Consider the following 27,570-nt stretch of genomic DNA (forward strand, 5'->3'; position numbering starts at 1 on the left):
AGCAAGAATATTACCTCCTGGAATTTACTTCTGTGGCAAATTATACCAAGTAACTGCAAAGAATCGCACTTTAATACCTGCCAAGTGTTTCTTGCACCAACTCAGTAGTAGAAGCAGCCAGATTTGACCATGCCACATTCCAGTGAATTCAGCACACAGATTACGTCAATAAGCCAACCCACAAGCAAATACTAAGCTGTCCTCTAGTAAATGATTCCTTGAACATTAGCATTTCATACCTAGTTATTAAGTTTGGAAAGTGAACAGTATTTCGTACCTAGTTATTGAGTTTGGAAAGTGAACAGTACTTTCCATGGAAGTATCAAATACTGCAGAACTTGAATATGGAGACAAATACTTAGAGGAATCTCCACATTCTTGTTAAGATTTAAAGCACTGGGAAAATGCAAGAAATTCTTAGGTGCTATTTACATCCAAGGAAAAAATGTGACAACCAATTATTTCCTTGTTCTGATTCTGGCTTTTTCTCCATTTCCATGTTCTGTGGACTAGGGCTATAGAAATATTTAACCGTCGAACATGACATAAGCAGTCATCCTTACATGACTTAGGCAAGGTTATCCCGAAGCCAGTATCATCAGTTACCATGCATTGCATACACAGCATATACTGCTCTGTTTACATACATTATCTCATTTCTTCACACCAATATTTTATGTATACCCTTTTAGAGCTAAGAAAATTGAGAGTCAGGAAGATAATGTAACTTGCCCAATGCCACACCACTCCTAAGTAGTAGAACTGTGATTTAAATCTAAGTCCCTAAGTCAAAGTATGTGTTCTTTTTCTAGAAATCACATTTCTTTCCTATATTTAACTTTTTTTTTTGAGACAGAGTCTCACTCTATTGCCCAGGCTGGAATGCAATCTCAGCTCACTGCAACCTCCATTTCCCAGGTTCAAGCAATTCTCTAGACTGAGCCTCCCAAATAGCTGGGATTATAGGCACCTGCCAAGAGGCCTGGCCAGTGTTTTGTACTTTTAGTAGAGAGGGAGTTTCACCATGTTGGCCAGACTGGTCTTGAACTCTGGACCTCAGGTGATCTGTCAACCTCGGCCTCCCAAAATGCTGGGATTACAGGTGTGAGCCACGGTGCCCGGCCCCTTGTATTAAACTTTTTGAATGAAAGTTACTTTCCCGGGCCGGGCGCGGTGGCTCAAGCCTGTAATCCCAGCACTTTGGGAGGCCGAGGCGGGTGGATCACGAGGTCAAGAGATCGAGACCATCCTGGTCAACATGGTGAAACCCCGTCTCTACTAAAAATACAAAAAATTAGCTAGGCATGGTGGCACATGCCTGTAATCCCAGCTACTCAGGAGGCTGAGGCAGGAAAATTGCCTGAACCCAGGAGGCGGAGGTTGCAGTAAGCCGAGATCACGGCATTGCACTCCAGCCTGGGTAACAAGAGCAAAACTCCGTCTCAAAATAAATAAATAAATAAAGTTATTTTCCCCCCAATTTTTTTTTTTTTTTTTCTTTGAGACGGAGTTTCACTCTTGTTACCCAGGCTGGAGTGCAATGGCGCGATCTCGGCTCACGGCAACCTCCGCCTCCTGGGTTCAGGCAATTCTCCTGCCTCAGCCTCCTGAGTAGGTCAGATTACAGGCATGTGCCACCATGCCTAGCTACTTTTTTGTATTTTTAGTAAGGACAGGGTTTCACCATGTTGACTAGGATGGTCTTGATCTCTTGACCCTGTGATCCACCCGCCTCGGCCTCCCAAAGTGCTGGGATTACAGGCTTGAGCCACCGCGCCCGGCCCAAAATTTTTTTTTTTTGAGACAGAATCTCACTTGTCACCCAGGCTGGAGTGCAGTGGCACCATCTCGGCTCACTGAAACCTCTGCCTCCTGGGTTCAAGCAATTCTACTGCCTTAGTCACCCAAGTAGCTGGGGTTACAGGCACTCACCACCATCCCCAGCTAATTTTTGTATTTTTAATAGAGAAGGGGTTTTACTGGCCGGGCGCGGTGGCTCACTCCTATAATCCCAGCACTTTGGGAGGCTGAGACGGGTGGATCACGAGGTCATGAGATTGAGACCGTACTGGTCAACATGGTGAAACCCTGTCTCTACTAAAAATACAAAAATTAGCTGGGCATGGTTGTGCGTGCCTGTAATCCCAGCTACTGAGGAGGCTGAGGCAGGAGAATTGCCTGAACCCAGGAGGCGGAGGTTGCGGTGAGCCGAGATCGCGCCATTGCACTGCAGCCTGGGGAACAAGAACGAAACTCCGTCTCAAAAAAAAAAAAAAAAAGAAAAGAAAAAAGAAAAAGAGAAGGGGTTTTACCATGTTGGCCAGGCTGGTGTTGAACTTCTGACCTCAGGTGATCCACCCACCTCAGCCTCCCAAAGTGCTGGGATTAAAGGTGTAAGCCACCACGCTCCGCCCCCAAATTTTTAAGTATTTTTTTTAATAGTTAAGAGATTTTATTCTAATAGCTATAATTACAGTGCTTGTGTCGAAATGTAAACTGAAAACAAGTATACAAAACAGTTGATTACTAATCTTGTATTGAAAGCAGTAAGAGGTTCCAGGACACCAAATAGACCAGTTCTGAGGTTTCTCCAAGATAAATTTAACAGCTCCAGCTTCTTCAGTGTTTATCAAAATACAAAAGAAAAAAGTAGAGGTTGTCTTTTTCAATGGCAAATTGGACCCTTGCAGGCTGAGGGAAAGAAAGCTACGTCACACACGGAGGTGGGATGCTCCCGAAGGGCTGTGGGTCTAGGTGGAACGCCTGCCCAGCTTGCATGCGCTTCTGCTGGTGAGACCCCAGACATCCTGCCAAAGTGTCTGAGCGAGCACAAGTACTGAGGATGACGAACTCACTCTGGCCACATGCTGACCGAGGGACAGGTGGGGCCCTGTCTCCCACAGGCTGCCTGAAGGTGGGTGGGGCGGCCTGCAGGAGAGTGGGGTGGCTGTGGGCTCCCAGCCTGGCCCCTGGGAACCATGGGGGCACAGGGACAAGCACATGGCTATGGAATGCAGGGTGACCCAAGGACGAGCGAGTTGCGGGATCTCTATTGTGACCATGCAGAATTGATCGCGGTCTGCCGCGCGGCCGCCTCATGTTCCCAAGGGGAACAGCCGGGTTGGCGACTGGCATCCAGGCTGTAACTGCAAATCTATGCTAGGCAGCGTCTCCCTTCTGTGTGTTCAAGTGTTCTCGACTTGGATTTTTAACTATTTTTTTAAAATGCGCTGAGTTTGGGTTAAAAACCAACCACCAAAATGGATTTCAACACAGCTCTAAAGCCAAGAGCATGCCTGGCTTTCCCAACACAGCGACTCCTGGAGGCCAGGTGCCCACAGGCCTACATCCCCTCTCAGCACCGTACAGTGAGTTGATTTTTCTTTTTACAATAAAAAAAGCTGAGTAATATTGCATAGGAGTACCAGAAACTGCCTCATTGGAAACAAAAACTATTTACATTAAATAAAAAGCCTGGCCGCAGGCTGCATCTGCCACATTTACGGAATAATGCGATGCACACAGTGACCAAACCACAGAGGCAGCTTCTGGGGCACTCACATCACGAGCTGCACGTTTGCCACATGAGAGTAAAGCAGAGGGTGAGAGGAGTGAGAGGGAGGGGTGTCACATTCACTTCTGGTTCCGGAACTGATTGGAACTGATTGGCTCAAGCCTGTAATCCCAGCACTTTGGGAGGCCGAGGCGGGTGGATCACGAGGTCAAGAGATCGAGACCAACCTGGTCAACATAGTGAAACCCCGTCTCTACTAAAAATACAAAAAATTAGCTGGGCATGGTGGCGCGTGCCTGTAATCCCAGCTACTCAGGAGGCTGAGGCAGGAGAATTGCCTGAACCCAGGAGGTGGAGGTTGCGGTGAGCCGAGATCGCGCCATTGCACTCCAGCCTGGGTAACAAGAGCGAAACTCCGTCTCAAAAAAAAAAAAAAAAAATAATAATAATAATAATAATTTTTTATCAATGAATGAACTAGAAGAAGTCATTCATAAGATAATTAGATTGCTCAAGATGATGGACTAGACAATTAACAAGGTCCTGATTATTAATTCAACAAACATGTACTTAGCTTTTATTACACAATTTATTCTATAATACAAAGTCTACACTATCATCAAAACATAGCTCCTCTTGTCTGACAGAGGTCAAAAAACAATAACTACTCCCTTTTAAATTAAGACTAAGGCTGATTTGAATTGCATGGCTACATACCTCAGTTTAATGTCTAACAAGCTTAAGAAACTTCAGCGGAGAAGAGGCACAGTTTAAATGCCAAGTCTAGTATCAAGCAGTGGATATACAACCTAGCCCAAACTTCAGTCTCAATAAGGGGGTGTAGACTTGGACTTCCAATGTCAGTAAGGACCTGTCCTTTGATACTATTTATATCTAGTCTTAGAATTTAGATTGTATACATAATATGTTCCAGTCACCCAAATTGAGGGAATATTACTGAAAGTATTAAAGTTAAAAAGAAAGAGGGCTGGGCATGGCAGCTCAACCTATAATTCCAGCACTTTGAGGCCAAGATGGAAGGACTGCTTGAGGCTAGGAGTTCAACACCACCCTGGGAAACAGAGCAAGACCACATATCTAAAAAATAAAAAAAATAAAAAAAATAAAAAATTAGCTGGGCATGGTTGCGCATGCCTGTAGTCCCAGCTACTTGGGAAGCTGAAGTGGGAGGATGTTTGAGCCTAGGAGGTCAAGACTGCAAGAAGCCATAATAACATCATTACCCTCTAGCCTGGGTGACAGAACAAGACCCTGTTTCGAAACAGAAAAAACAGAAAGAGTATAAAAAATAATTTGTCAACTGTTAAATAATATACAAACAAGTTGTTATTACTGGTTGCTTTATAGCAGAATGGAGATCTGGGCAGTTTCTCTAAAACTTAGCTTCTCAAATTTGCCCATCTACACATACCTAATAGAAAAAACATATATATGGCTGGGCACAGTGGCTCACACCTGTAATCCCAGCACTTTGGGAAGCCAAGGCAGGTGAGTATCACAAGGCCAAGAGATCAAGACCAGCCTGGCCAACATGGTGAAACTCTGTCTCTACTAAAAAATACAAAAATTAGCCAGGTGTGGCGACACATGCCTGTAGTCCCAGCTACTCGGGAGGCTGAGGCAGGTAAATCACTTGAACCTGGGAGGAGGAGGTTGCACTGAGCGGAGATTGCGCCACTGCACTCCAGCCTGGAGACAGAATGAGACTCCATTTCAAAAAAAAAAAAAAAAAAAAAGAAAGAAAAAAATAAATACTGCAAACTGGCTTAAAAACCATAAGCATAAAATCCATCTGTCCGGGCACTGTGGCCCATGCCTGTAATCCCAGCTCTTAGGGAGGCAGAGGTGGGAGGATAGCTTGAGCCCAGGAGTTTAAGACCTGCCTGGGCAATATAGCGAGACCCCATTCTCCACAAAAAGGAAAAACATTTTTTGAAATTTTTAAAGAAAAAAAATTCATCTGAAATATAGATTTCTACGCATTCACTGAAAAACATATCAACATTATATTCTGTCTCATGATATACCTAGGAAAACCTTTCTTGAAGATTTTTTGAGAAAAAGACAGTATCACTGGTAGTAGTCAAGTCTAAGAACAGAGCCATGTACGATGGCATTCTTTGTGGCCAAGAAATTCCCATTGGGGAGTGGTTTTCCAGACATTCAAGGCACAGGGATGCTCTGTAAATCCAGTTTTTTTTTGTTTTTGTTTTGAGATGGAGCTTCGCTCTTGTTGTCCAGCCTGGAGTACAGTGGCACAGTCTCGGCTCACTGCAATCTCCACCTCCTAGGAAGCAATTCTCCTGCGTCGGCCTCCCCAGTAGCTAGGAGTACAGGTGTGAGCCACTGCACCCAGCCAAAACCAGAGTTTTGAGACTGTTAGTAACCAGACATGCCATCCCTCTACACTGCTCGACTTCCCTGCACAAGTCCCTTCTCTTACATAGAGATTCAGCCTCACAAGTAACTTCTATCTCAAGCACCCACAGGTTGTTGCTTTAGATGTCTTCTTTTTTTTTTTTTTTTTTTTTTTTTTGAGACGGAGTTTCGCTCTTGTTACCCAGGCTGGAGTACAATGGCGCGATCTCGGCTCACCGCAACCTCCGCCTCCTGGGCTCAGGCAATTCTCCTGCCTCAGCCTCCTAAGTAGCTGGGATTACAGGCACGTGCCACCACGCCCAGCTAGTTTTTTGTATTTTTAGTAGAGACAGGGTTTCACTATGTTGACCAGGATGGTCTCGATCTCTTGACCTCGTGATCCACCTGCCTCGGCCTCCCAAAGTGCTGGGATTACAGGCTTGAGCCACCGCGCCCGGCCTAGATGTCTTCTTACATAATGAAGAGATTAAAATCTGTTAATAGGACATACCCACTAGAACACACTGTCAATTAAAAAAACACAGCTTTCCATATGTAAGTAGTATGACAGAGGTTAATCATATGTTAAAATATATTTATTAACACTGCAATGACAATAATTTCCATTAGCTATTTAATCGGTATTTTAAATTAAATGGATCATAGAGTTGGGCAAGGTGGTTCAAACCTGTAATCCCAGCACTTCAGGAAGTCAACGCAGACAGATTACCTGAGGTCAGGAGTTCAAGACCAGTCTGGCCGATATGGTGAAAGCCCATCTCTACTAAAAATACAAAAATTAGTCGGGCATGGTGGTGCACACCTGTAGTCCCAGATACTCGGGAAGCTGAGGCAGGAGAATCGCTTGAACCCAGGAGGCAGAGGTTGCAGTGAGCTGAGACTATACCACTGCACTCCAGCATGGGCAACAGAGGGAGACTCCATCTCAAAAAAAAAAAGGGGTGCGGGGCATCTGCCCACTGCTCCCAGCACCCATCCCAAGATTGCGAAACAGTATGTCCCAAGTATAAAATGGAGAACTGTTACAGAAAGAAACTGAAAGATCTACTTGAGCAGGACTTAAGCCAAGTATGGGAGATTAGCCCCCCAGGAACACTAATAAGGACTAATAAGCATGAATAAGGAACTTAATAAGTAATCTAGTAGACATTTGATAAGTTTTCGCACCTGTAAAACAAAAATAAGCTGCTATGATACAGCAGAGGTCAGAGAACAAGAAAGGTTCTTATAAATTAAGAATATGATTGTGGACTTAAAAAAATAAAAAGTCCATCAAAAAGATTCAAACATAAATTCAATAATATCTTCCAGAAAACAAAGGAAATGTCAAAGAGCCAGAAAATATAAAAGTTGAGCCATGGTGGTCCAACAGCCAACCAACAGAAATACCATAAAGAAGAAATAAAGAGGCCAGGTGTGGAGGCTCACACCTCTAATCCCAATGCTTTGGGAGGCTAAGGCAGGTGAATTGCTTGAGCTCAGGAGGCCAAGACCAGCCTGAGGAACATTGTGTAACTCCATCTCCACAAAAAAATACAAAAACTAGCCAAGTAGCTAGGACTATAGTAGCTGGGATCCCTTGTGCCTGGGAGGCAGAGGTTACAGTGAGCTGAGATTGCACCATTACACTCTAGCCTGGGTAACAGAGTGAGACCCTATCTCAATCAATCAATAAAAATAAAGAGGAGAGGAAATAATTTGTAAAATAGGAACAAAATCCAGGTGAAGTTTCTTTTCTTTTCTTTTCTTTTTTTGAGACAAATTTTCACTCTTGTTTCCCAGGCTGGAGTGCAATGACATGATCTTGGCTCACTGCAACCCCCTCCTCCCAGGTTCAAGCGATTCTCCTGCCTCAGCCTCCTGAGTAGCTGGGATTACAGGCATGGGCCACCACTCCCAGCTAACATTGCTTTTTTTTCTCCTTTCTTTTCTTTTCTTTCTTTTTTTTTTTTTTTTTGAGACCGAGTCTCACTCTCTCACCCAGGCTGGAATGCAGTGGCACAATCTCTGTTCACTGCAAACCTCCACCTCCCAGGCTCAGCTGATTCTCTTGCCTCGGCCTCCTGAGTAGCTGGGATTATAGGCACATGCCACCATGCCCAGCTAACTTCTGTATTTTTAGTAGAAACAAAAATACAAAATCAGACTCCCAGGAACACTAATAATTAGTCCTTATTGGTGTTGCTGGGGGGCTAATTTTAGCGTTCCATGGGAGTTTCACCATGTTTCCCAGGCTGGTCTCAAACTCCTGACCTCAGGTGATCTACCCGCCTCAGCCTCTCAAAGTGCTGGGATTACAGGCATGAGCCATTTCACTAGGCCAATTTTCCTGCCTCAACTTCCCAAGTAGCTGGAATTACAGGCATGCACCACCACACCTAGCTAACTTTTATATTTTTAGTAAAGATGGGGTTTTGCCATGTCAGCCAGGCTGGTCTTGAACTCCTAACCTCAAGTGATCCACCTGCCTTGGCCTTCCAAGTGCTGGATTACAGGCAGGCATAAGCCACCACATCTGGCCCTTACTTAGATCTTAAGGAGCAGGTAACACTGACACCTGGAAAGTGTTCAACCTTTCTAACAAGAAATAGCTCATTAAAAAAAAAAAACTTTTCCATTGTTTTCCAGCATACAGCAAACATAATAAAAACACACACATTTAGAAACCACGCACTTTCTACAGAGAAGAAAAGAACTCAGAACTAACATGAATTATATATATCTTTACTATCTATAATAAAGTATTATAATACTTTATGGTGGTTAAGTCTGAATTAATGAGGAAAGTATAAACTCAAAGGAATTTTTAAGTTTTGGAGCTGAAATCACAAATAGAGATTTCTAATCCAGTTATTTTTCAAGTGCAAATTCACAAAGTTTTCTAAGTGTCTTCAATGAATGATGCTGGGACAAGTGGATATCCACATGCAAAAAAAAATGAGGTTGGCCTCTTCTCTCACACCATATACAAAACCAACTCAAAATAAATCGAAAGACCTAAATGTAACAGATAAAACTATAAAGCCCTTACAAGAAAATATAGGGATAAGGCTTTGGGACACTGGATTTGAAAATGGTTTCTTTTTCTTTTTTTTTTTTTTTTGAGACGGAGTTTCACTCTTGTTACCCAGGCTGGAGTGCAATGGCACGATCTCGGCTCACCGCAACCTCCGCCTCCTGGGTTCAAGCAATTCTCCTGCCTCAGCCTCCTGAGTAGCTGGGATTACAGGCACGTGCCACCATGCCCAGCTAGTTTTTTGTATTTTTAGTAGAGACGGGGTTTCACCATGTTGACCAGGATGGTCTCGATCTCTTCACCTCGTGATCCACCCGCCTCGGCCTCCCAAAGTGCTGGGATTACAGGCTTGAGCCACCGCGCCCGGCTGAAAATGGTTTCTTATATATGATGCCAAAAGCACAAGCACCGAAAGAAATATTAAAGAAACTAAACTTCGGCCGGGTGCGGTGGCTCAAGCCTGTAATCCCAGCACTTTGGGAGGCCAAGGCGGGTGGATCACGAGGTCAAGAGATCGAGACCATCCTGGTCAACATGGTGAAACCCCGTCTCTACTAAAAATACAAAAAATTAGCTGGGCATGGTGGCGTGTGCCTGTAATCCCAGCTACTCAGGAGGCTGAGGCAGGAGAATTGCCTGAACCCAGGAGGCGGAGGTTGCGGTGAGCCGAGATCGCGCCATTGCACTCCAGCCTGGGTAACAAGAGCGAAACTCCGTCTCAAAAAAAAAAAAAAAAAAAGAAACTAAACTTCATCAAAATTAAAAACTGTTGTACTTCAAAGAACACTATAAAGAGAATGAAAAGACAATCCATATGACCCACAATTCCACTTCTAGATATATGTCCAAGAGAAATTAAAACATATGTGTGCCCAAAAATCTTCAAAGCAACACTATTCACAGTACTCAAGAGGTGTAAATGCAAATGTTTACCAACTGCTGAATGGATGCACAAATTCAGCATATCCATATGATGGACTATTTATTCAGCCATAAAAAGGAATGAAGTACTGGTACATGTTACAACATGGATGAACCTTGAAAATAGCATGTTAAGTGGAAGAAGTCAGTTATAAGAAGGCCACATAAATCCATTTATATTAATTGTCCAGAGAGAAAAAGAAGGTAGATTTATGATTGTCAGGGGATGAGAGAAGGGAGGAATAGGTATGCTTAAACTCATAGCCACCGCGCCTAGCCCTCCTTCCCTCTTTACGCTACATCCAACACCTGTGCTGGAAGCTTTCTACAGAGTCCTAAACTGCTAGATGCCAGCCAAAAGGAAGGCAAACAGCTTCAATACACGCTAGTTAATCAAAGATGAAGAACCACAGTATAAGTAAGGTTGCTACTGAGAGTTAGCGTGGGAGATAATGATAGAAAGTTTTGACTATGGTAAGACAATTACAAACATAAAACAGTATAGCATTACATCGCTCTGATATCATGTACTTACCCAGACCAAAGTGTCTCAATTTTGGCACTGCTGACATCTAAACCAGAATAATTCTTTGTCATGGGGACTGTCCTGTGCTTTGCAGGATGTTTAGCAGCATCTCTGGCCACAACCCACTAGACACTAGTGGCGTTCTCCAGTCATGACAATTAAAAATGTTTCCAGACATTTTGCCCCAGGTGGCAAAATGGCTCTCAGATGAGAACCACGGCTCTAGACTAAAATACTGACCATTCTGTCCAACATTAATATACATGAAGTGATGTACCTTAGGGTTATGAGTTGGGAAATCAGAGAAGACAAACCTAGACCACCTGGGATTGCTATAGGTCAATTTTCTAAAAGCCAATGTTTGGGAAAGGATTATGGGAAAATGTAAGCAGAGAGAGCTGAAATCTTCAAAATACATTCCTAGGATTAGAACAATGGCCACCTAAATTAAGGGGAGTTGGAATAGACCAACAGGGACCCAGTAATACTCTTCATTGTCACTGTTTTGTTGATTTAATTCCCTTGTGGATCAATGATGCTCAAAGACCAGTAGAGAAATGGTCCCTGCTATCTGCATGCTGGATACCTATCATGTCTGCCCTGGGGATAAAGGCAGCTATTCAGACACTGCCAGAGAGTTTTTGGTTCCTTTGAAGAAAATAAAAACACTGCCTACCTGAGAGTCCCATTCTCTCCTTTGTCCAGGCTGGTGAACCGGCTGTAGAGGCGAGTGATTTGACTGTGGGAAACTAAAGAGCACAAAATTAGTGCGGGGGAGGGGAGTGGGGGAGAAGCCCTCCTTCACACTGAACCCACCCCCTGCTGTCAAATGCTTCAAAATTGAGTAAGAGGGGGATGTAGCAACTCTTATCTCGAGACTGTTAAAGCAGAAAGTTTAAAAGCTAAAGAATGAAAGGACTTCGAAAATAGACGAAATCAAAGGCAATAAAAATTCAATCTCAAGAATGAAGTCTAGGCTTAATAAGACTGTATTGAATGTCAGGTGGTTAAGATTTAACAAAACAAAGCCAAATTTAGTGTTTTTTTCCTTCTTTTTCTGTTTGTATAGTTTTTTATTTTTTTTTTTTGAGGCAAAGTTTTGCTCTTTTCACCCAGGCTGGAGTGCAGTGGCACAATCTCGGCTCACTGCAACCTCCGCCTCCTGGGTTCAAGCGATTCTTGTGCCTCAGCCTCGCGAGTAGCTGGGATTACAGGTGCCTGCCACCACACCCAGCTAATTTTATGTATTTTTAGTAGAGATGGGGTTTCGCCATGTTGGCCAGGCTGGTCTTGAACTCCTGACCTCAGGTGATCCACCTGCCTTGGCCTCCCAAAGTGCTAGGATTATAGGCATGAGCTGCCACACCTGGCCCAAATTTAGTTTAAAAGGAAACTGTGAAACTTTCACATTTCAATGCCCTGAAAATGTGTTTTTATTTTATTTTCCTTTTTTTTTTTGAGATGGGGTGTCACTCTTGTTGCCCAGGCTGGAGTGCAATGGCACGATCTCAGCTCACTGGAATCTCCAACTCTCAGGTTCAAGCGATTCTCCTGACTGAGCCTCCCAAGTAGCTGGGATTACAGGAGCCTACCACCATGCCCGGCTAATTTTGTAATTTTAGTAGACACAGGGTTTCACCACGTTGACCAAGATGCTCTTGAGCTTCTGACCTCAGGTGATCCGCCCGCCTTGGTCTCCCAAAGTGCTGGGATTACAGGCATGAGCTACCATGTCTGGCCTATTTTACTTTTTTTTGGAGATAAAGTCTCACACTGCCTCCCAGGCTGGAGTGCAGTGGCGCAATCTCAGCTCGCTGTATCCTCCTGCCTCCCGTGTTCAAGAAATTCTCCTGCCTCAGCCTCCTGAGTAGCTGGGATTACAGGTGCCCTCCACCACACCTGGCTAATTTTTTGTATTTTTAGTAGAGAACGGGTTTCACTATGTTAGCCAGGCTGGTCTTGAACTACTGAACTCATGATCCACCCAGCTTGGCCTCCCAAAGTGCCAGGATTACAGGTATGAGGGACCATGCCCAGCCTATTTTACTAATTTTTTAAATTTTATTTTATTTTTTTGAGACAGTTTCCCTTTGTCACCTAGGCTGGACTGCAGTGGCGCAGTCTCAGCTCGCTACAACCTCCACCTCCTGGGTTCAAGCGATTCTTGTGCCTCAGCCTTGCGAGTAGCTGGGATTACAGGCATGAGCCACAGTTCCCAGCTAAAAATGCATGTTTTGATTGAAAAAATACCTATGATCTGTTTGCTACTTCAGGGTGTACTGCGAGGTAGGTGTTGTGTGTAGAATGTTTGACTGGGGTACATCAAACAGATTCTGTTCTACAAATCTGTTTACTCCCATACCACACATTAGAGCCTTTATCCTTTCCCTTGGGATGGACCCTTGGGTTAAAGATCAGCTTCTTTTCTGTGATTGCATGAGCTTCACTGAGTTCCCAGGAAAGGAACTGGCAAATGTGTAAAATAATCATGCAAATGTGGCAAATGTGTAAAATAATCATGCAAATCAGGCAAATGTGTAAAATAATCATGCAATCATCAGATGACATCTACCAGAAAGCTATTTTGCTCCTCATTTTGGATTTAGTCCATAAACTCAAGGTACGAGTTGACAATTAAAATGATATAATAATGGCAGGTACACAATAACACTAAAAAGTCAAAAAGGCCTTTCTGGGAAATAGTTTAGTCTCCTGATAGACTGGAAGTAAGAGAAGGTCAACAAACAGAGTTATCAGAGGAGAAAAGACAACATCCTAAAAGGGTGTGACAGGTGTGGACTTTGTCCTAGGCTGTACCTTCAGACGTTTAAACAGGTGACCAAAGTAGTTCTGATAGCTGTCCTCCTCCCTCAGCTCATGAAACAAAAATTTACCAGTGTTGGCAACAATGGCACAAAGTAAACAGGGACAAGCAAGAAGTGAGTGGCCCAGAGCTGGGGTAAGAGGACACACTAGGTGAGGCTGTGAATTCTTCAGCACTAGGTTTCACCGTTGAAGCTGGGCTGTTCTGTCCTAGCACTCTAAACTGATCACTGAGCAGAGAAGGCAAAAGCATTTCCATCCGAGGCAGAGCGAGCAGGGATCCAGCCACTAAGGAGCCAGTTGTGGACCGTTTTGCCAGCCAGGCAGGTATAAATGGATCACTGTAAAGTGTACACACTTGTGTGGGTTAAGCACACAGATTCTGCTTCCATTCCTAGAACCACTGCTTACCAGAGAGGGGTAAGTGAATGGGACTGTAGGGCAAACTAACCAGTCAATGAAAGGAAAGTGCTTGGCAAAGAGCCTGGCACATGGCAAGCAGTCCAGGTTAGCTATTATCAGCATCATGCTTACATTCTGAGCCTGAAGGCACAAGTACTACTGCTGCACTAATTACTCTCCATTTCCCTCCTGACTCTGCTAGTTACAACTGTTTTCTTTAAGAATTTGACCAGTCTATCCCAGCTCTGGTCTCAGGCCTCAAAGGCTACTCCTGTAATGATGTTCCCTTTAGTTAAGCAAAAATAAGTCAGTTAAAGAATTACTATGTTTTCCAAACGACTTTTTGAAAAAAAAAAAAAAAATTTGTTCACAGTCCCAACACTGCCATTTTCATTTCTTCACATGTCATCCAGTATCAGTTACTTGCATGCTTTACAAAGTTGTAAGAACTTGGTTTTCATCTAGTAATTCACACTTTTTCTATGTTGCTTTGGAGTCCTTCTTAATCCCATTTATATAATTTTAAAATTGGAAGAAATGTTATCTAATCCAACCCTTTCAATGAACAAATGAGAACCAGGCACAATGGCTCTCGCCTATAATCTCAGCACTTTCAGGCATGATGAGGCCAGGAGTTCAAGACCAGCCAGGGCAACAGAGTGATACCCCATCTTTACCAAAATAAAAAATAAAATTATTTTAAACCAAAAAAAGCCACAAATAAGCCATTAAACATCTTTCTAATCTATATTATCTAAAGTAACTGTGTACTGAAACCTCCTATAGTGTAACACCAGTTTACATCTGCTTAACTTCAAAATGTGACAGGGCGCAGTGGCTCAAGCCTGCAATCCCGTACTTTGGGAGGCTGAGGCAGATGAATCACCTGAGGTCAAGAGTTCGAGACCAGCCTGGCCAACATAGTGAAACCCCGTCTCTACTAAAAATACAAAAATAAGCCAGGTATGGTGGTGTAATACTAGCTACTTCGAAGGCTGAGACAGGAAAATTGCTTGAACTGAGCAGGCGGAGGTTGCTGTGAGCTGAGATCTCACCACTGCACTCCAGAGTGAGACTCCACCTCAAACAACAACAACAACAACAAAGTTCTGATACGTTAAAAATAAATAATGTGGCCCGGCGCAGTGGCTCAAGCCTGTAATCCCAGCACTTTGGGAGGCCGAGGCAGGTGAATCACGAGGTCAAGAGATCAAGACCAACCTGGTCAACATGGTGAAACCCCGTCTCTACTAAAAATACAAAAAATTAGCTGGGCATGGTGGCACATGCCTGTAATCCCAGCTACTCAGGAGGCTGAGGCAGGAGAATTGCCTGAACCCAGGAGGCGGAAGTTGCGGTGAGCCGAGATCGCGCCATCGCCACTCCAGCCTGGGTAACAAGAGCGAAACTCCGTCTCAAAAATAAAAAATAAATAAATAAAAATAAATAATGTAAATAAGTAGCCAAAACAATCATAAAACTACTGTCTTCCAGGATGAACTGGGGTATATGGGAGTCAGCAAAGAAACATACAACCAAATGTCGACTTTTAATATTAATCAATATGGTCATATCTGAACTCCAAAATTTTAGAACTAATTTTAGAGCCATAATGATATGGTTACAAAGAGTTTTGTTAACAAAAAGGAGAGAAGGCTTTAATTTAGGTGCGAAATTCACTGTGACAAAGAATATAAAGCAATCTCAGAACAACCCTAATCTATTTATAAAGGAACTACACAATCCATGGGCAGGAAGGTATTGGAACCAGGAAGAATGAAGGCAGATCATGTTTCCAGTGAACTATTTCCCCCAGAAGGCTCTAAGCCAGTCAGACAGATGCCCAAAACCTGCACAATTCTTGATAACCCGAAGGAAGTATCAGGAGTTGACAGCTACTCTCAGAGAAGTCGTGCATGTAAACATGTCTTGAATGAAGCTGTTTTTTCTCCACTGGCATGGGCAAATAATCATTTTTAAGTGTTGAAAGATTATTTAAAAGACCCTGTTTGGCTGAAGGCGGTGGCTGATGCCTGTAATCTTAGCACTTTGGGAGGCTAAGTGGGAGGATCCCCTGAAGAAAGGCCAGTTCAAAACTAGCCTGTGCAACAAAACAAGACCCCATCTCTATAATGAATGAATGAATCAGTTAATCAATCAATCAATAATTAGCTGGCCATGGTGGTGCATGCCTGTACACCTAGCTACTTGGGAGGCTGAGGAAGAGGACTGTTGCAGCCCAGGAATTCAAGGTTGCAGTGAGCTATGATCACACCCCCGCACTCCAACCTGAGTGACAGAGTGAGGCCTTGTCTCAAAAAACACACACACACACACACACACACACACAAAAAAAAAAAAAAAAAAAAAAAAAAAAAAAAAAAAGAAGAAGAAAGAAGAAGAGGAGGAGGAGGAGGAGGAGAAGGCCCTGTTAACCTTCCTGAAATCTTCCTATCATCACTGCATTGGGCAAAGAAGAGGAAGGCATTTCAGACAAGTGCCAAGCAGAAATGGCAGAGGAAAGAATAAAAACAACAATGGAGTGAGCAAAAGTTATTTTGTCCTTGCCTTTATTCCAAATCTTAACACAGAAGAACAGACTGATAACCTAGGTAACATAACAAGTGCAGCTAAAGGTAGCTCTAGATAAAGTAAAGTTGAGGCCTGTGTGTCCCAAACACTCTACACCTAAACATTCCCCCTGACATGAAGACTTCAATAACTGGACTAGTCTCTTAGGGATTAAGAGGGATTTTAAAAACGTTATATAAAACAAACAAAATCTACCTTCTAATAATTGGAGAAAATTGAATAGGAAGTAAATGATAATATTAAGCAGTATTATCAACTTTCTAAGGTGTGATAACAGTAATGCAGTTACGTAAAAACAATCCCAATACTTAGGGGACAATGCAGAAGTATGAAGAAGTGGAGTTCTAATATCTGCAACTTCCTTTTTTTTTTTTTGAGATGGAGTCTCACTCTGTCGCCCATGCTGGAGTGCAGTGGCTCAATCTCAGCTCACTGCAATCTCTGCCCCCCAGGTTCAAGCGATTCTTCTAACTCAGCCTCCTGAGTAGCTGGGATTACAGGCACCTGCCACTGCGCCCTGCTAATTTTTGTATTTTTAGTAGTGATGGGGTTTCACCATCTTGGCCAGGATGATCTTGAAATCCTGACCTCATGGGGTTTCACCATCTTGGCCAGGATGATCTTGAAATCCTGACCTCATGGGGTTTCACCATCTTGGCCAGGATGATCTTGAAATCCTGACCTCATGGGGTTTCACCATCTTGGCCAGGATGATCTTGAAATCCTGACCTCATGGGGTTTCACCATCTTGGCCAGGATGATCTTGAAATCCTGACCTCATGGGGTTTCACCATCTTGGCCAGGATGATCTTGAAATCCTGACCTCATGATCCACCCACCTCAGCCTCCCAAAGTGCTGGGATTACAGGTGTGAGCCACTGCACCTGGCCCTTACCTGCAACTTTCAAATGGTTTATCAAAAAATTTATATAAATAGATAAAGCTTGTATCTTGGCCAGGCACGGTGGCTCACTCCTATAATCCCAGCACTTTGGGAGGCTGAGGCAGGCAGATGACCTGAGGTCAGGAGTTAGAGAAAGCCCATCTCTACTAAAAATACATAATTAGCCGGGCGTGGTGCCACGTGCCTGTAATCCCAGATACTCAGGACGCTACAGCAGAAGAATTGCTTGAACCTGGAAGGCGGAGGTTGCAGTGAGCTGAGATCACACCATTGCACTCCAGCCTGGGCAACAAAAGTGAAACTCTGTCTCAAAAAAAAAAAAAAAAAAAAGCTTCTATCTTTGCAGCTGCTGCTGGGGTCAATTATCTTCTGAATAAATAAACCTCCAACTACTCTATGCTCTGAACTACCTTGCCCCTTGCACCCCAGAAAGGTTTCTGGCAGGGCATGGTTGCTCATGTCTGTAATCACAGCACTTTGGGGGGCTGAGATGGCCAGATCACCTGTACTCAGGAGTTTAAGACCAGCCTGGGCCACATAGTGAAATCCTATCTCTACGAAAAATTAAAAAAAAAAAAAACTAGCCAGGCATGGTGGCATGTCCCAGCTACTCAGGAGGCTGAGCTGGGAAGATCACTTGAGCCCAGGAGTTTGAGGCTGCAGTAAGCCGTAATTATGCCATTGCACTCCAGCCTAGATATGACAGAGCAAGACTCTGTCTCAAAAAATAAATAAATAAAAATTAAAAATCAGGCAGTGGGCCAGGTGCGGTGGCTCATGCCTGTAATCCCAGCTCTCTCAGAGGTTAAGGTGGGCAGATCATGAAGTCAGGAGATTCAGACCATCTTGGCTAACATGGTGAAACCCTGTCTCTACTAAAAATGCAAAAATTAACCGGGGTGGTGGCATGAGCCTGTAGTCCCAGCTACTCAGGAGGCTGAGGCAGGAGAATCGCTTGAACCCGGGAGGTGGAGGCTGCAGTGAGCCAAGATCATACCATTGCACTCCAGCCTGGTGACAGAGAAAGACTCTGTCTCTAAATAAACAAACAAACAAACAAACAAATAAATCAGGCAGTGGCTGGACCCAGTGGCTCATAGCTGTAATTCCAGTACTCTGAAAGGCTAGGATGGAAGGATCACTTGAAGCCAGGAGTTTGAGGATGCAGTGAGCTATGCTTGCACCACTACACTGCAGCCTGGGCAACAGAGACTGTTTCAAAAAAAAAAAGTTCCTAAGGTCTCTTTCCCACCATGTCCTCTCTAATGTGACAAATAATTGCTTCTTACCCCTTTATGGCATCAAATGAGAATAAAACTTTGCACTAGAACTAGAAAAGTACAGAGCTTTACGAATCACTTAACCCAAAACCAGCTAAAGGTGTTAGTTATCCGTGCATGTCCATTTCAATAGGAGGCAGAAGACAGCAAGGTTTCTGTACTAACAGAACCTTCAGGCTGGTGAGGGTTGAGAAGGGTCCTATATTTGGAGAGACAAGAAGCCTGAAGTTGCATTTCTACTTACATTCTAGCCATGAATTTGTTCTTAAGCAATTGCCTTTGCCAGGCTTGTACTCTGTTAGAACTAGTTCTATCATTATTACACTCTTTCAAACAAACAAAACCTCACCAACCTGTACTACTTCCTAAACCTATACAACACTCTTTCCATACCACATGACACACACCAAAAGGTACAGACTAAAAATAATCTGCAATTAAGTGAATTAAGGGTGATGATTACAGAAACTCCTAAGACATTTGTGGCTTATCCCCAATTATACCTTTTATTCAAATGAGTTTTAATTTATGAAAATACAGAAGTCTGAGAGGCCGGGCGCAGTGGCTCAAGCCTGTAATCCCAGCACTTTGGGAGGCCGAGGCAGGTGGATCACGAGGTCAAGAGATCGAGACCATCCTGGTCAACATGGTGAAACCCCGTCTCTACTAAAAATACAAAACATTAGCTGGGCATGGTGGCACGTGCCTGTAATCCCAGCTACTCAGGAGGCTGAGGCAGGAGAATTGCCTGAACCCAGGAGGCAGAGGTTGTGGTGAGCCGAGATCGTGCCATTGCACTCCAGCCTGGGTAACAAGAGCGAAACTCCGTCTCAAAAAAAAAAAAAAAAAACAAGAAAATACAGAAGTCTGAAAGAAGGTAGACCAATGACAATTTAGCAAATATGCCAACAGAAAGCATTTCTTAGACAATTCCTAAACTGTTAAAACATCATGACTTGGCTGGTCATGGTGGCTCACACCTGTAATCCCAGCACTTTGGAAGTCCAAGGCGGGTGGATTGCCTGAGGTCAGGAATTCAAGACCAGCCTGACCAACATAGTGAAACTCCGTCTCTACTAAAAATACAAAAAATGAGTTGGGCGTGATGGCGGGTGCCTATAATCCCAGCTACTAGGGAGGCTGAAGCAGGAGAATCACTTGAACCTGGGAGGTGGAGGTTGCAGTGAGTGGAGATCATGCCACTGCACTCCAGCCTGGGCAACAGGGAGAGACTCCGTCTCAAAAACAAAAAACAAAAACACATCATGACTAAACAGTTCCATAAACGGTTAAAGACTCCTTTAAAAGTTTTATTCCCTTAAAATTGGCAAAACATCTGTACTTAATTCCTAATCAAATATCCACTAACAATAGAAGTACAAAATGCTGTAACCTCACCAATTATATAGCCCTACACAATAGTTTTTATAACTAGCACATGCAAATGGTGTTTTCTCAATAAGATGACTGTTATCCATGGTTCAAAATAATAACTCTCACATGAAGTTTATTATACCAGACACTATTCTAAGTAGTTTACATAATTCATCTAATTGTCATAACAATCTTATAAAGTAGGCATTACTGCCAGGCATGGTGGCTCACACCTGTAATCCCAGCACTTTGGGAGATCGAGAGTTCCAGACCAACTTGACCAACATGGAGAAACCCCCATCTCTACTAAAAATACAAAAATTGGCTAGGTATCCAAGCTACTCAGGAGTCTGAGTCAGAAGAATCACTTAAACCTCATAGGACCAGGTTGTGGTGACCTGTGATCGCACCATTGCACTCCAGCTTGGGCAACAAGAGCGAGACTCCATCTCAAAAAAACAAAGCAGACACTATTATTATTTTAATTTTACAAATGATGAAACTGAGGCTCACAGGTAATTCTTTTTTGAGACGGAGTTTCGCTCTTGTTACCCAGGCTGCAGTGCAATGGCGCGATCTCGCTCACCACAACCTCCGCCTCCTGGGTTCAGGCAATTCTCCTTCCTCAGCCTCCTGAGTAGCTGGGATTACAGGCACGCGCCACCATGCCCAGCTAATTTTTTGTATTTTTAGTAGAGACGGGGTTTCACCATGTTGATCAGGATGGTCTGGATCTTTTGACCTCGTGATCCACCCGCCTCGGCCTCCCAAAGTGCTGGGATTACAGGCTTGAGCCACCACGCCCAGCCGAGGTAATTCTTATTTAAGAATTACTTTTCTGGCCGGGCGCGGTGGCTCATGCATGTAATCCAAGCACTTTGGAGGCCACGGCGGGCGGATCACCTGAGGTCGGGAGTTCAAGACCAGCCTGACCAACATAGTGAAAACCCGTCTTTAAAAAAAATCAATCAATAAATAAATACTTTTCCAAACACTTAGTGTTATTCATTAAATGTCAAATACCAGCTAATCTAGTCATATGAGTTCTAATCAATTTAAATTTACAATAAATATGGTCAAATGTAATAATTCCAATGCAGAACTTTCACAATGAATATAAAGTTAGTATTCCTCAATTATGTTACTTTTTTTTTTCCTGGCAAAGGGAGTAAGTAGTAAAATGTCTTATTACTGCTTTTTTTTTTTTTTTTTAAGAGACGGGGTTTTACCGTGTTGGCCAGGATGGTCTCGATCTCTTGATCTCATGATCTGCTGGCCTTGGCCTCCCAAAGTGCTGGGATTACAGGCATGAGCCACCACGCCCAGCCTATAATTTGTTCTTAAAGTGCTTCTCATAGTTCCTCAAATTCTTCATAGAACAAAAGGTAGACGAAAACAGGACAAATTCCAGCTCTCTACCCACTCCAGGTATCTGTTTTTATTCTTCAAAATCTTTTGCATCATACCAAATTACTCCTTGAAAATACAACTCTGGGCCGGGCGCGGTGGCTCAAGCCTGTAATCCCAGCACTTTGGGAGGCCGAGGCGGGTGGATCACGAGGTCAAGAGATCGAGACCATCCTGGTCAACATGGTGAAACCCCGTCTCTACTAAAAATACAAAAAATTAGCTGGGCATGGTGGCACATGCCTGTAATCCCAGCTACTCAGGAGGCTGAGGCAGGAGAATTGCCTGAGCCCAGGAGGCGGAGGTTGCGGTGAGCCGAGATCGCGCCATTGCACTCCAGCCGCCTGGGTAACAAGAGTGAAACTCTGTCTCAAAAAAAAAAAAAAAAAAGAAAGAAAATACAACTCTGGGTCTGGTGCAGTGGCTCACATCTGTAATCCCAGCACTCTGGGAGGCTGAGGTGGCCTAAGAATCACTTGCAGCCAGGAGTTCATGACCAGTCTTGACAAAATAGTGAGAACTCAACTCTACAAAAAATAAAAATCAGCCAGGCATGGTGGTATGCATCTGTAGTCTTAGCTACTTGGGACTCTAAAGTGGGAGGATGGCTTAAGCCCAGGAGTTGGAGGACTGCAGTGAGTTATGCTCAAGCCACTGTAGTGCAGCCTAAGAGACAGAGCAAAGACCCTGTGTCTAAAATAAAGATAAAGAAAAATCAATTCTGATAATGGGCACTATTTGGATAAACTGATGGTTCCCAGGGCAAAGGAATGACTTTGTAGCAGGCTTAGGGGAGATCTCTCCTGGAAGTTACTCAAAATGCCCTAGGTTAATCTCTCCAAATCTACTCCATTCATACATGCATCAAGACCCAATTCCTGTCCTCCACAAAGACTCTCTCTTCTCTGATTTCTGAAGGTGGGTGACACACAATTTCAGCTTTCTTATGTCATGATGCTAATCATAACTCTCTTGGGCTTATCTTCCCATCCAGGTTGTGGGCGTTTTTTTGTCACCATCTGCTCTGAGTACCTAGCACAGTACTGAACAGACACTGTACAAATTCAGTAAGCACTTGTTTCACTAAGCATTCTGGCTCAATACATACATTTGCACTGACTGTGGTGAGGATCTCCCTCACAAGTTATTCACTCTTTGTCAATAGGGAAAACAGTTTTCCATGAGCACTTAGTTGTTTGTCCACAAGCCACATGGTAAAAGTATCCCAGAGGACTACAGCCATCTAGGGCCTTTCCATTTGGTCAAACATATATAAAACAGGGTGGGATTACTGCTCCCTTCATTCTGAAGCAAAAATGCCTTTTTGCATGCTCACTATGGTTTACACTTTCTCATTATGTGACTCTTTATTTTTCTTTGGTTCTCCTTATTTCTCCATGTGACTCTTCAACACAAATACTTTAAATTGATGTCACCCTTGACCTAAAGTAGTTCTAATTACAAATGCGGCCAGAAGTTATGGCCACAAAATGTAATAAAATGTTTGCTGAATCCAAACTGCCTGTATCTCCACTCCTAGGGTCAGAGTAAGTCAGTGGCCAAACAAGTACTGCAAATTATAAAGAGCTAACTACTTTTGCTCATTCAAAATTGTGAAAAGGACTGCCTTGGTAGGTGGTGAGGTTCTCATCATTAAAGGTCTTTAGAGAGGCTTACAGGCCATATTCTGGGGGGAGGCTGAAAGAAGCAAACCAATCCAAAAAGGGATGGAACTAGATAATGTCCCTTCCAACTTGAAAACTCCAGAAAGTTAGCCGGGCGCGGTGGCTCAAGCCTGTAATCCCAGCACTTTGGGAGGCCGAGGCGGGTGGATCACGAGGTCGAGAGATCGAGACCATCCTGGTCAACATGGTGAAACCCTGTCTCTACTAAAAGTGCAAAAAATTAGCTGGGCATGGTGGCACGTGCCTGTAATCCCAGCTACTCAGGAGGCTGAGGCAGGAGAATTGCCTGAGCCCAGGAGGCGGAGGTTGCGGTGAGCCGAGATCGCGCCATTGCACTCCAGCCTGGGTAACAAGAGCGAAACTCCGTCTCAAAAAAAAAAAAAAAAAGAAAACTCCAGAAAGTTGAATTTGTCATGAAGAGAACAGCACTTAATATATCCCAGGCCAGAATAATTCTGTAGTTCCCCATAGCACTCCTCAGTACTATCTGCATACGGGCCCCTGAGTGAGTTACTGGTCATGTCATTCTCAAAGACAGGTATGATGAAGAGTCAGAGCTCAGGTGCAACATCATTCCTTAACTCAACAAGAATCATAAAGGTTTACTGAAAAGACAAAATATTGTATGGATCAATACCATTGTATGATACATTGCATTATCAAGGGCTATTCAAATGTATGATGGTATTTTATAGAGCTTCAGAATCCCCAGAGCTCTTTTGCTCCTTTGTTCAGGCTAATGAGGAAGAGACTGGACTACAAAAAAAAAAGAGAAGGAAAAAAATTCGTTATGTCGGGCACGGTGCCTCAGTCCTGTAATCCCAACACTTTGAGAGGCTGAGGCAGGTGAATCATTAGCAGTCAGGAGTTTGAGACCAGCCTGTCCAGCGTGGTGAAACTCCGTCTCTACAAAAAATACAAAAATTAGCCGGGTGTGGTGGCAGACACCTGTAATCCCAGCTACTAGGGAGGCTGCGGCAGGAGAATCCCTTGAACCTGGGAGGCGGAGGTTACAGTGAGCCAACATCACACCACTGCACTCCAGCCTGGTCAGACAGAGTGAGACTCTGTCTCAAAAAAAAAAAAAAAAAAAAAAAAAAAAAAAAAAAGAAAGAAAGAAAAGAAAATGAATTCCTAGTACAAATTCACACGGAGATTTTTGGAGCACTAGGAACACAAATATCCTCGTGTAAGCAAAAAAATCGGTGGTCACAGTGTCCGTGTATTTTCTGTAAAAGTTCAGACTGAAAGAACTCTCACAATCCAAGATCCCTGATTGTTTAAAGGTCTCCAGGCATCGGATCATGTCTTCCAAAGCCTTACTACACGGTTTTGCTTTCTGGGTGGTTTCCCCAATTTGTGACAAGAACTTGTTTCTAATTTCCTACAATTGTCATAGGTTTTAGGTCCTTGCTCAGAAACTGATTTTCTACAGAATCCATCTCGAGTTCCTGAATTTGCTTCTCGGACTTCACCTACCGTTCAGGATGCCTCTTCATAGGGAAGGGTGGTGCCAGTCAACAGAAAGGAATTGACTTCGGGGACTTTGATGGGCAGGAGGCAGAAAACGGGGACGTCGGCGCTCTACGAGTGATCAAGACTCCCGATTTTGAAGGGAAGGAGGAGCCACAGTAGCTACAGCCCCACTCCAGGAAGCTGCAGCTGGAAGAACAGGTATTCCAGCTCTCGTTCCCCAAACCTGGAGGCTGCCCCGGACCCCCAACCTCACAGACACCTGAGCTCCAGACCTAGAGACAGCCGCCCTCGGTTCCGAGGCCAGCCTGAGGCGCCCGGCGTTCCCACCCCCAACCCGAACTCACAGCCGGTCTCCTTCTTGATCTCCTCGAGCTCTTCGTCCCGCAGTAACGTGGAGGCCCGAGAACCCATCGCCGTGTCGGGGGCTCCTCCGGGAGCAGCGGCGCCAGAAAAGACGGCGACAGGAGGGAAGGAGGGAGGGGAAGAAGGGCTAGGGGTCAAGAAGGGAGAGGGCAGTGTTTCCACTGCGGACCCAGGAGGGAACCCAGGGGTGGTGCGCTGGGGAGGGCGGCCCCGAGGACCCGCCAATCAGGCGCGAGGCAGCGCCCGGCTCAGAAGCCGACGTCAGCGTTCGAGTTCCAGCCCCGAATGAATCAGCCCAGCTCCAACCCAAGTCCAGCAGAAGTCGGACCCCGCCCCCGGAACCGCAGCTGCCACCGGCCTTAAAAGGGCGATGCCACGCTGGCGCTAACGACGCAATTAAAAGGGCAACTCCATTGACCAACGGTTTGACAACAAACCTGCGGCAGGCAGCGTAGCCTACCCTTTCTCACAGGCGTCGAGCACTAGGAATCCAACTCGATAGCTGGTACGCACTGCGGAGAGAAACGTCGCGTGGCGGGGAACCCTAGGGTGTGCCCCTCGAGAACTGCACGCGGGGAGTCGCCCGTCATCTTTCCTGGCGGCCGTCCTCCTCCAGGCCGCAGGGGGCGCTGGGGAGCCGGCCTCGGGGTCGCATGCTGATTGGCTTCTCGGGAAACGGACAATTCTCGACGTTGGGTCGGGCGGGCGTCGGCTTTGCAGCGCGGGTGCCTGGCGTCGCCAGGTTGCTTTCAGGCTGCCATTTGTTAACTCCCGCCGGATGGCGAGGAGCGCCTCGAGACTTCTTCCTTCACTGCAGCCTCTCTTCTTTTAGTCCTAGACTGAGGAACTATCCACTTGGGTGAAACTGGGGTCCAGATTTCCCAAACTTGCTTCGGAGGAAAACGCCCTAACGGTGGAGGACAGTGAATTCCTAGCGTATGGTCCGCCGTTTATTTGAAGTTCTTTATTTTTGTCTTAAAAATGAGAAAATGTGCATTTTATTCTCATGGTGTATTGTTTGTTTTGATGAAAAAGGGAGTCTGGGCGCGATGGCTCACACCTATAATCCCAGCACTTTGGGAGGCCTAGGCGGGCGGATCACCTGATGTTGGGGGTTCGAGACCACCCTGGCTAACATGGAGAAACCCCATCTCTACTAAAAAATACAAAAGTAGCTGGGCGTGGTGGCGCATGCCTGTAATCCCAGCTACTCGGGAGGCTGAGGCAGGAGAATCACTTGAACCCAGGATGCAGAGGTTGCAGTGAGCTGAGATTGCATCATTGCACTCCAGCCTGGGCAACAAGAACGAAACTGCGTCTCAAAAAAAAAAAAAAAAGTAAAAGTCACCCGTTAAATTGGTACACACTGTCAGGTGAACCAGTTTTTACTGCTTCACTTGCCTTACCCCTTCACACCTGCTTGGTTAGAACTCATATAGAATATGGAAAAACCGAATTCCGACCACTGTTAGTACCTAAGTACTAGGATATTTTTGTCTTAGCAAGCTTCCCAGGTCAACTTAGGTTATTAATTTTAAGCATTACCTAGGGCTTTACAGCCTGAGGCCCCACACGTTACCTGCAGGCTGAGGTTCTACTTTGAAGAACTAGAGGTTTGTTTCTTTGTTGTTTTGTTTTTTTTGATACAGAGTCTCCCTCTGTTGCCCAGGGTGGAGTGCAATGGCCTCATCACGGCGCAATTTTGGCTCACTGCAACCTCCGCCTCCCAAGTTCAAATGATTCACTTGCCTCAGCCTCCCGAGTAGCTGGGATTACAGTTGCGTGTTACCACACCCAGCTAATTTTTGTATTTTTGCTAGAGACAGGGTTTCACCATCTTGGCCAGGCTGGCCTTTGATTCCTGAACTCCGGTGATAAACCCACCTCAGCCTTCCAAAGTGTTGGAATTAGAGGCATGAGCCACGGTGCCTGGCCTTAGATTACTTTTATGATTGGCGTGGGCTTGTCTGACCTAGTGATGTTGTTCATAACACTCAGTAACATTTTGGATGTGCCCAAAAGCTTAATCACTGGAGCCGCTTTTTATGTTGAAATATGAGTGTGACAGGAAAACTTTGTCAGCCCCATGAATGTCCCTTTTCTCAGCCCTAAAGCCCATCTCTAGATGCTGACCTTACTTTTTTCCTTTCTAATCTTGAGTCTCACCATTTGCAGCTGTCACCAGTCAAAGCTTTAATTACTTTGTGTTAGTAATTCTCTTATATTCCAGGCATTTCACAAACTTTTCTTTCTTGGGTAGCTTTTAAAAAGATAAAATAGCTTTTGTGTCAATTATTAAGGGCTGGTTTTTTTCCAGTTTTATATATTTTGCTTTAAAAATTCTCCTTTTGCTTGTTGGATTAACTTAAAGAATGATTTCTCTTAGACTTTCTGATGATTTGTTTTGTGTTCTGTCTGGTTGCATAATTCTTGGTCTTGAGCTAGACTGCAAACATCCTACACTAGAGGCCTGATCTTAGTTAAGATTGCATTACCTTCTAGCTGTGTGACTTTGGGCAGGTGTCTTAAACTTACTTCAGGTTCCTCATTTAAAATTAGGTTATGGTTGTTGTATCAAGTAATATTTGTGTAAGCACTTGATTGACCTTAAAATATAAAAATATAGGTTATTGATTTCACTGAAAATGGTATGTAACATCTCACCTTCTTCCTAGTTGACTTAGACTCTAGTTACTTCATCAGTGTTTTTATGGCTAAATTGCAAAATTCACTGGTTGAGTTTTCCTAGTGTGGCAAAAGTAAGCAGCTTTTAAATTTAAAACACTGTAGAAGAATATTTATCTAAGTTTCTAAATACAAGGCCATCTAAATAACAGCAGAGTTCTAAAATAACTTTTTTTTTAAGCCGGGCGCGGTGGCTCAAGCC

The 27,570-nt window shown here is 44.2% G+C and overlaps 1 protein-coding gene across 1 annotated transcript in view; it reads right to left on the bottom strand.

The window, feature by feature from the left end:
* Positions 1–24,945, bottom strand: part of CHP1 (calcineurin like EF-hand protein 1) — a 45,920-nt gene extending 20,975 nt beyond the window's left edge. Inside the window, exons 1-2 of the mRNA XM_003935696.4 lie at positions 24,665–24,945; positions 11,054–11,126 (exon numbers count right to left, since the gene is read on the bottom strand). Coding sequence (XP_003935745.1) covers positions 11,054–11,126; positions 24,665–24,731 — 140 coding nt within the window. The 5' untranslated portion in view covers positions 24,732–24,945. The remainder of the gene's footprint in view (positions 1–11,053; positions 11,127–24,664) is intronic.
* Between the last annotated feature and the right edge of the window lie 2,625 nt (positions 24,946–27,570).

The sequence above is a fragment of the Saimiri boliviensis genome, chromosome 2 (assembly GCF_048565385.1).
Source record: "Saimiri boliviensis isolate mSaiBol1 chromosome 2, mSaiBol1.pri, whole genome shotgun sequence".
NCBI classification, from domain to species: Eukaryota; Metazoa; Chordata; class Mammalia; order Primates; family Cebidae; genus Saimiri; species Saimiri boliviensis.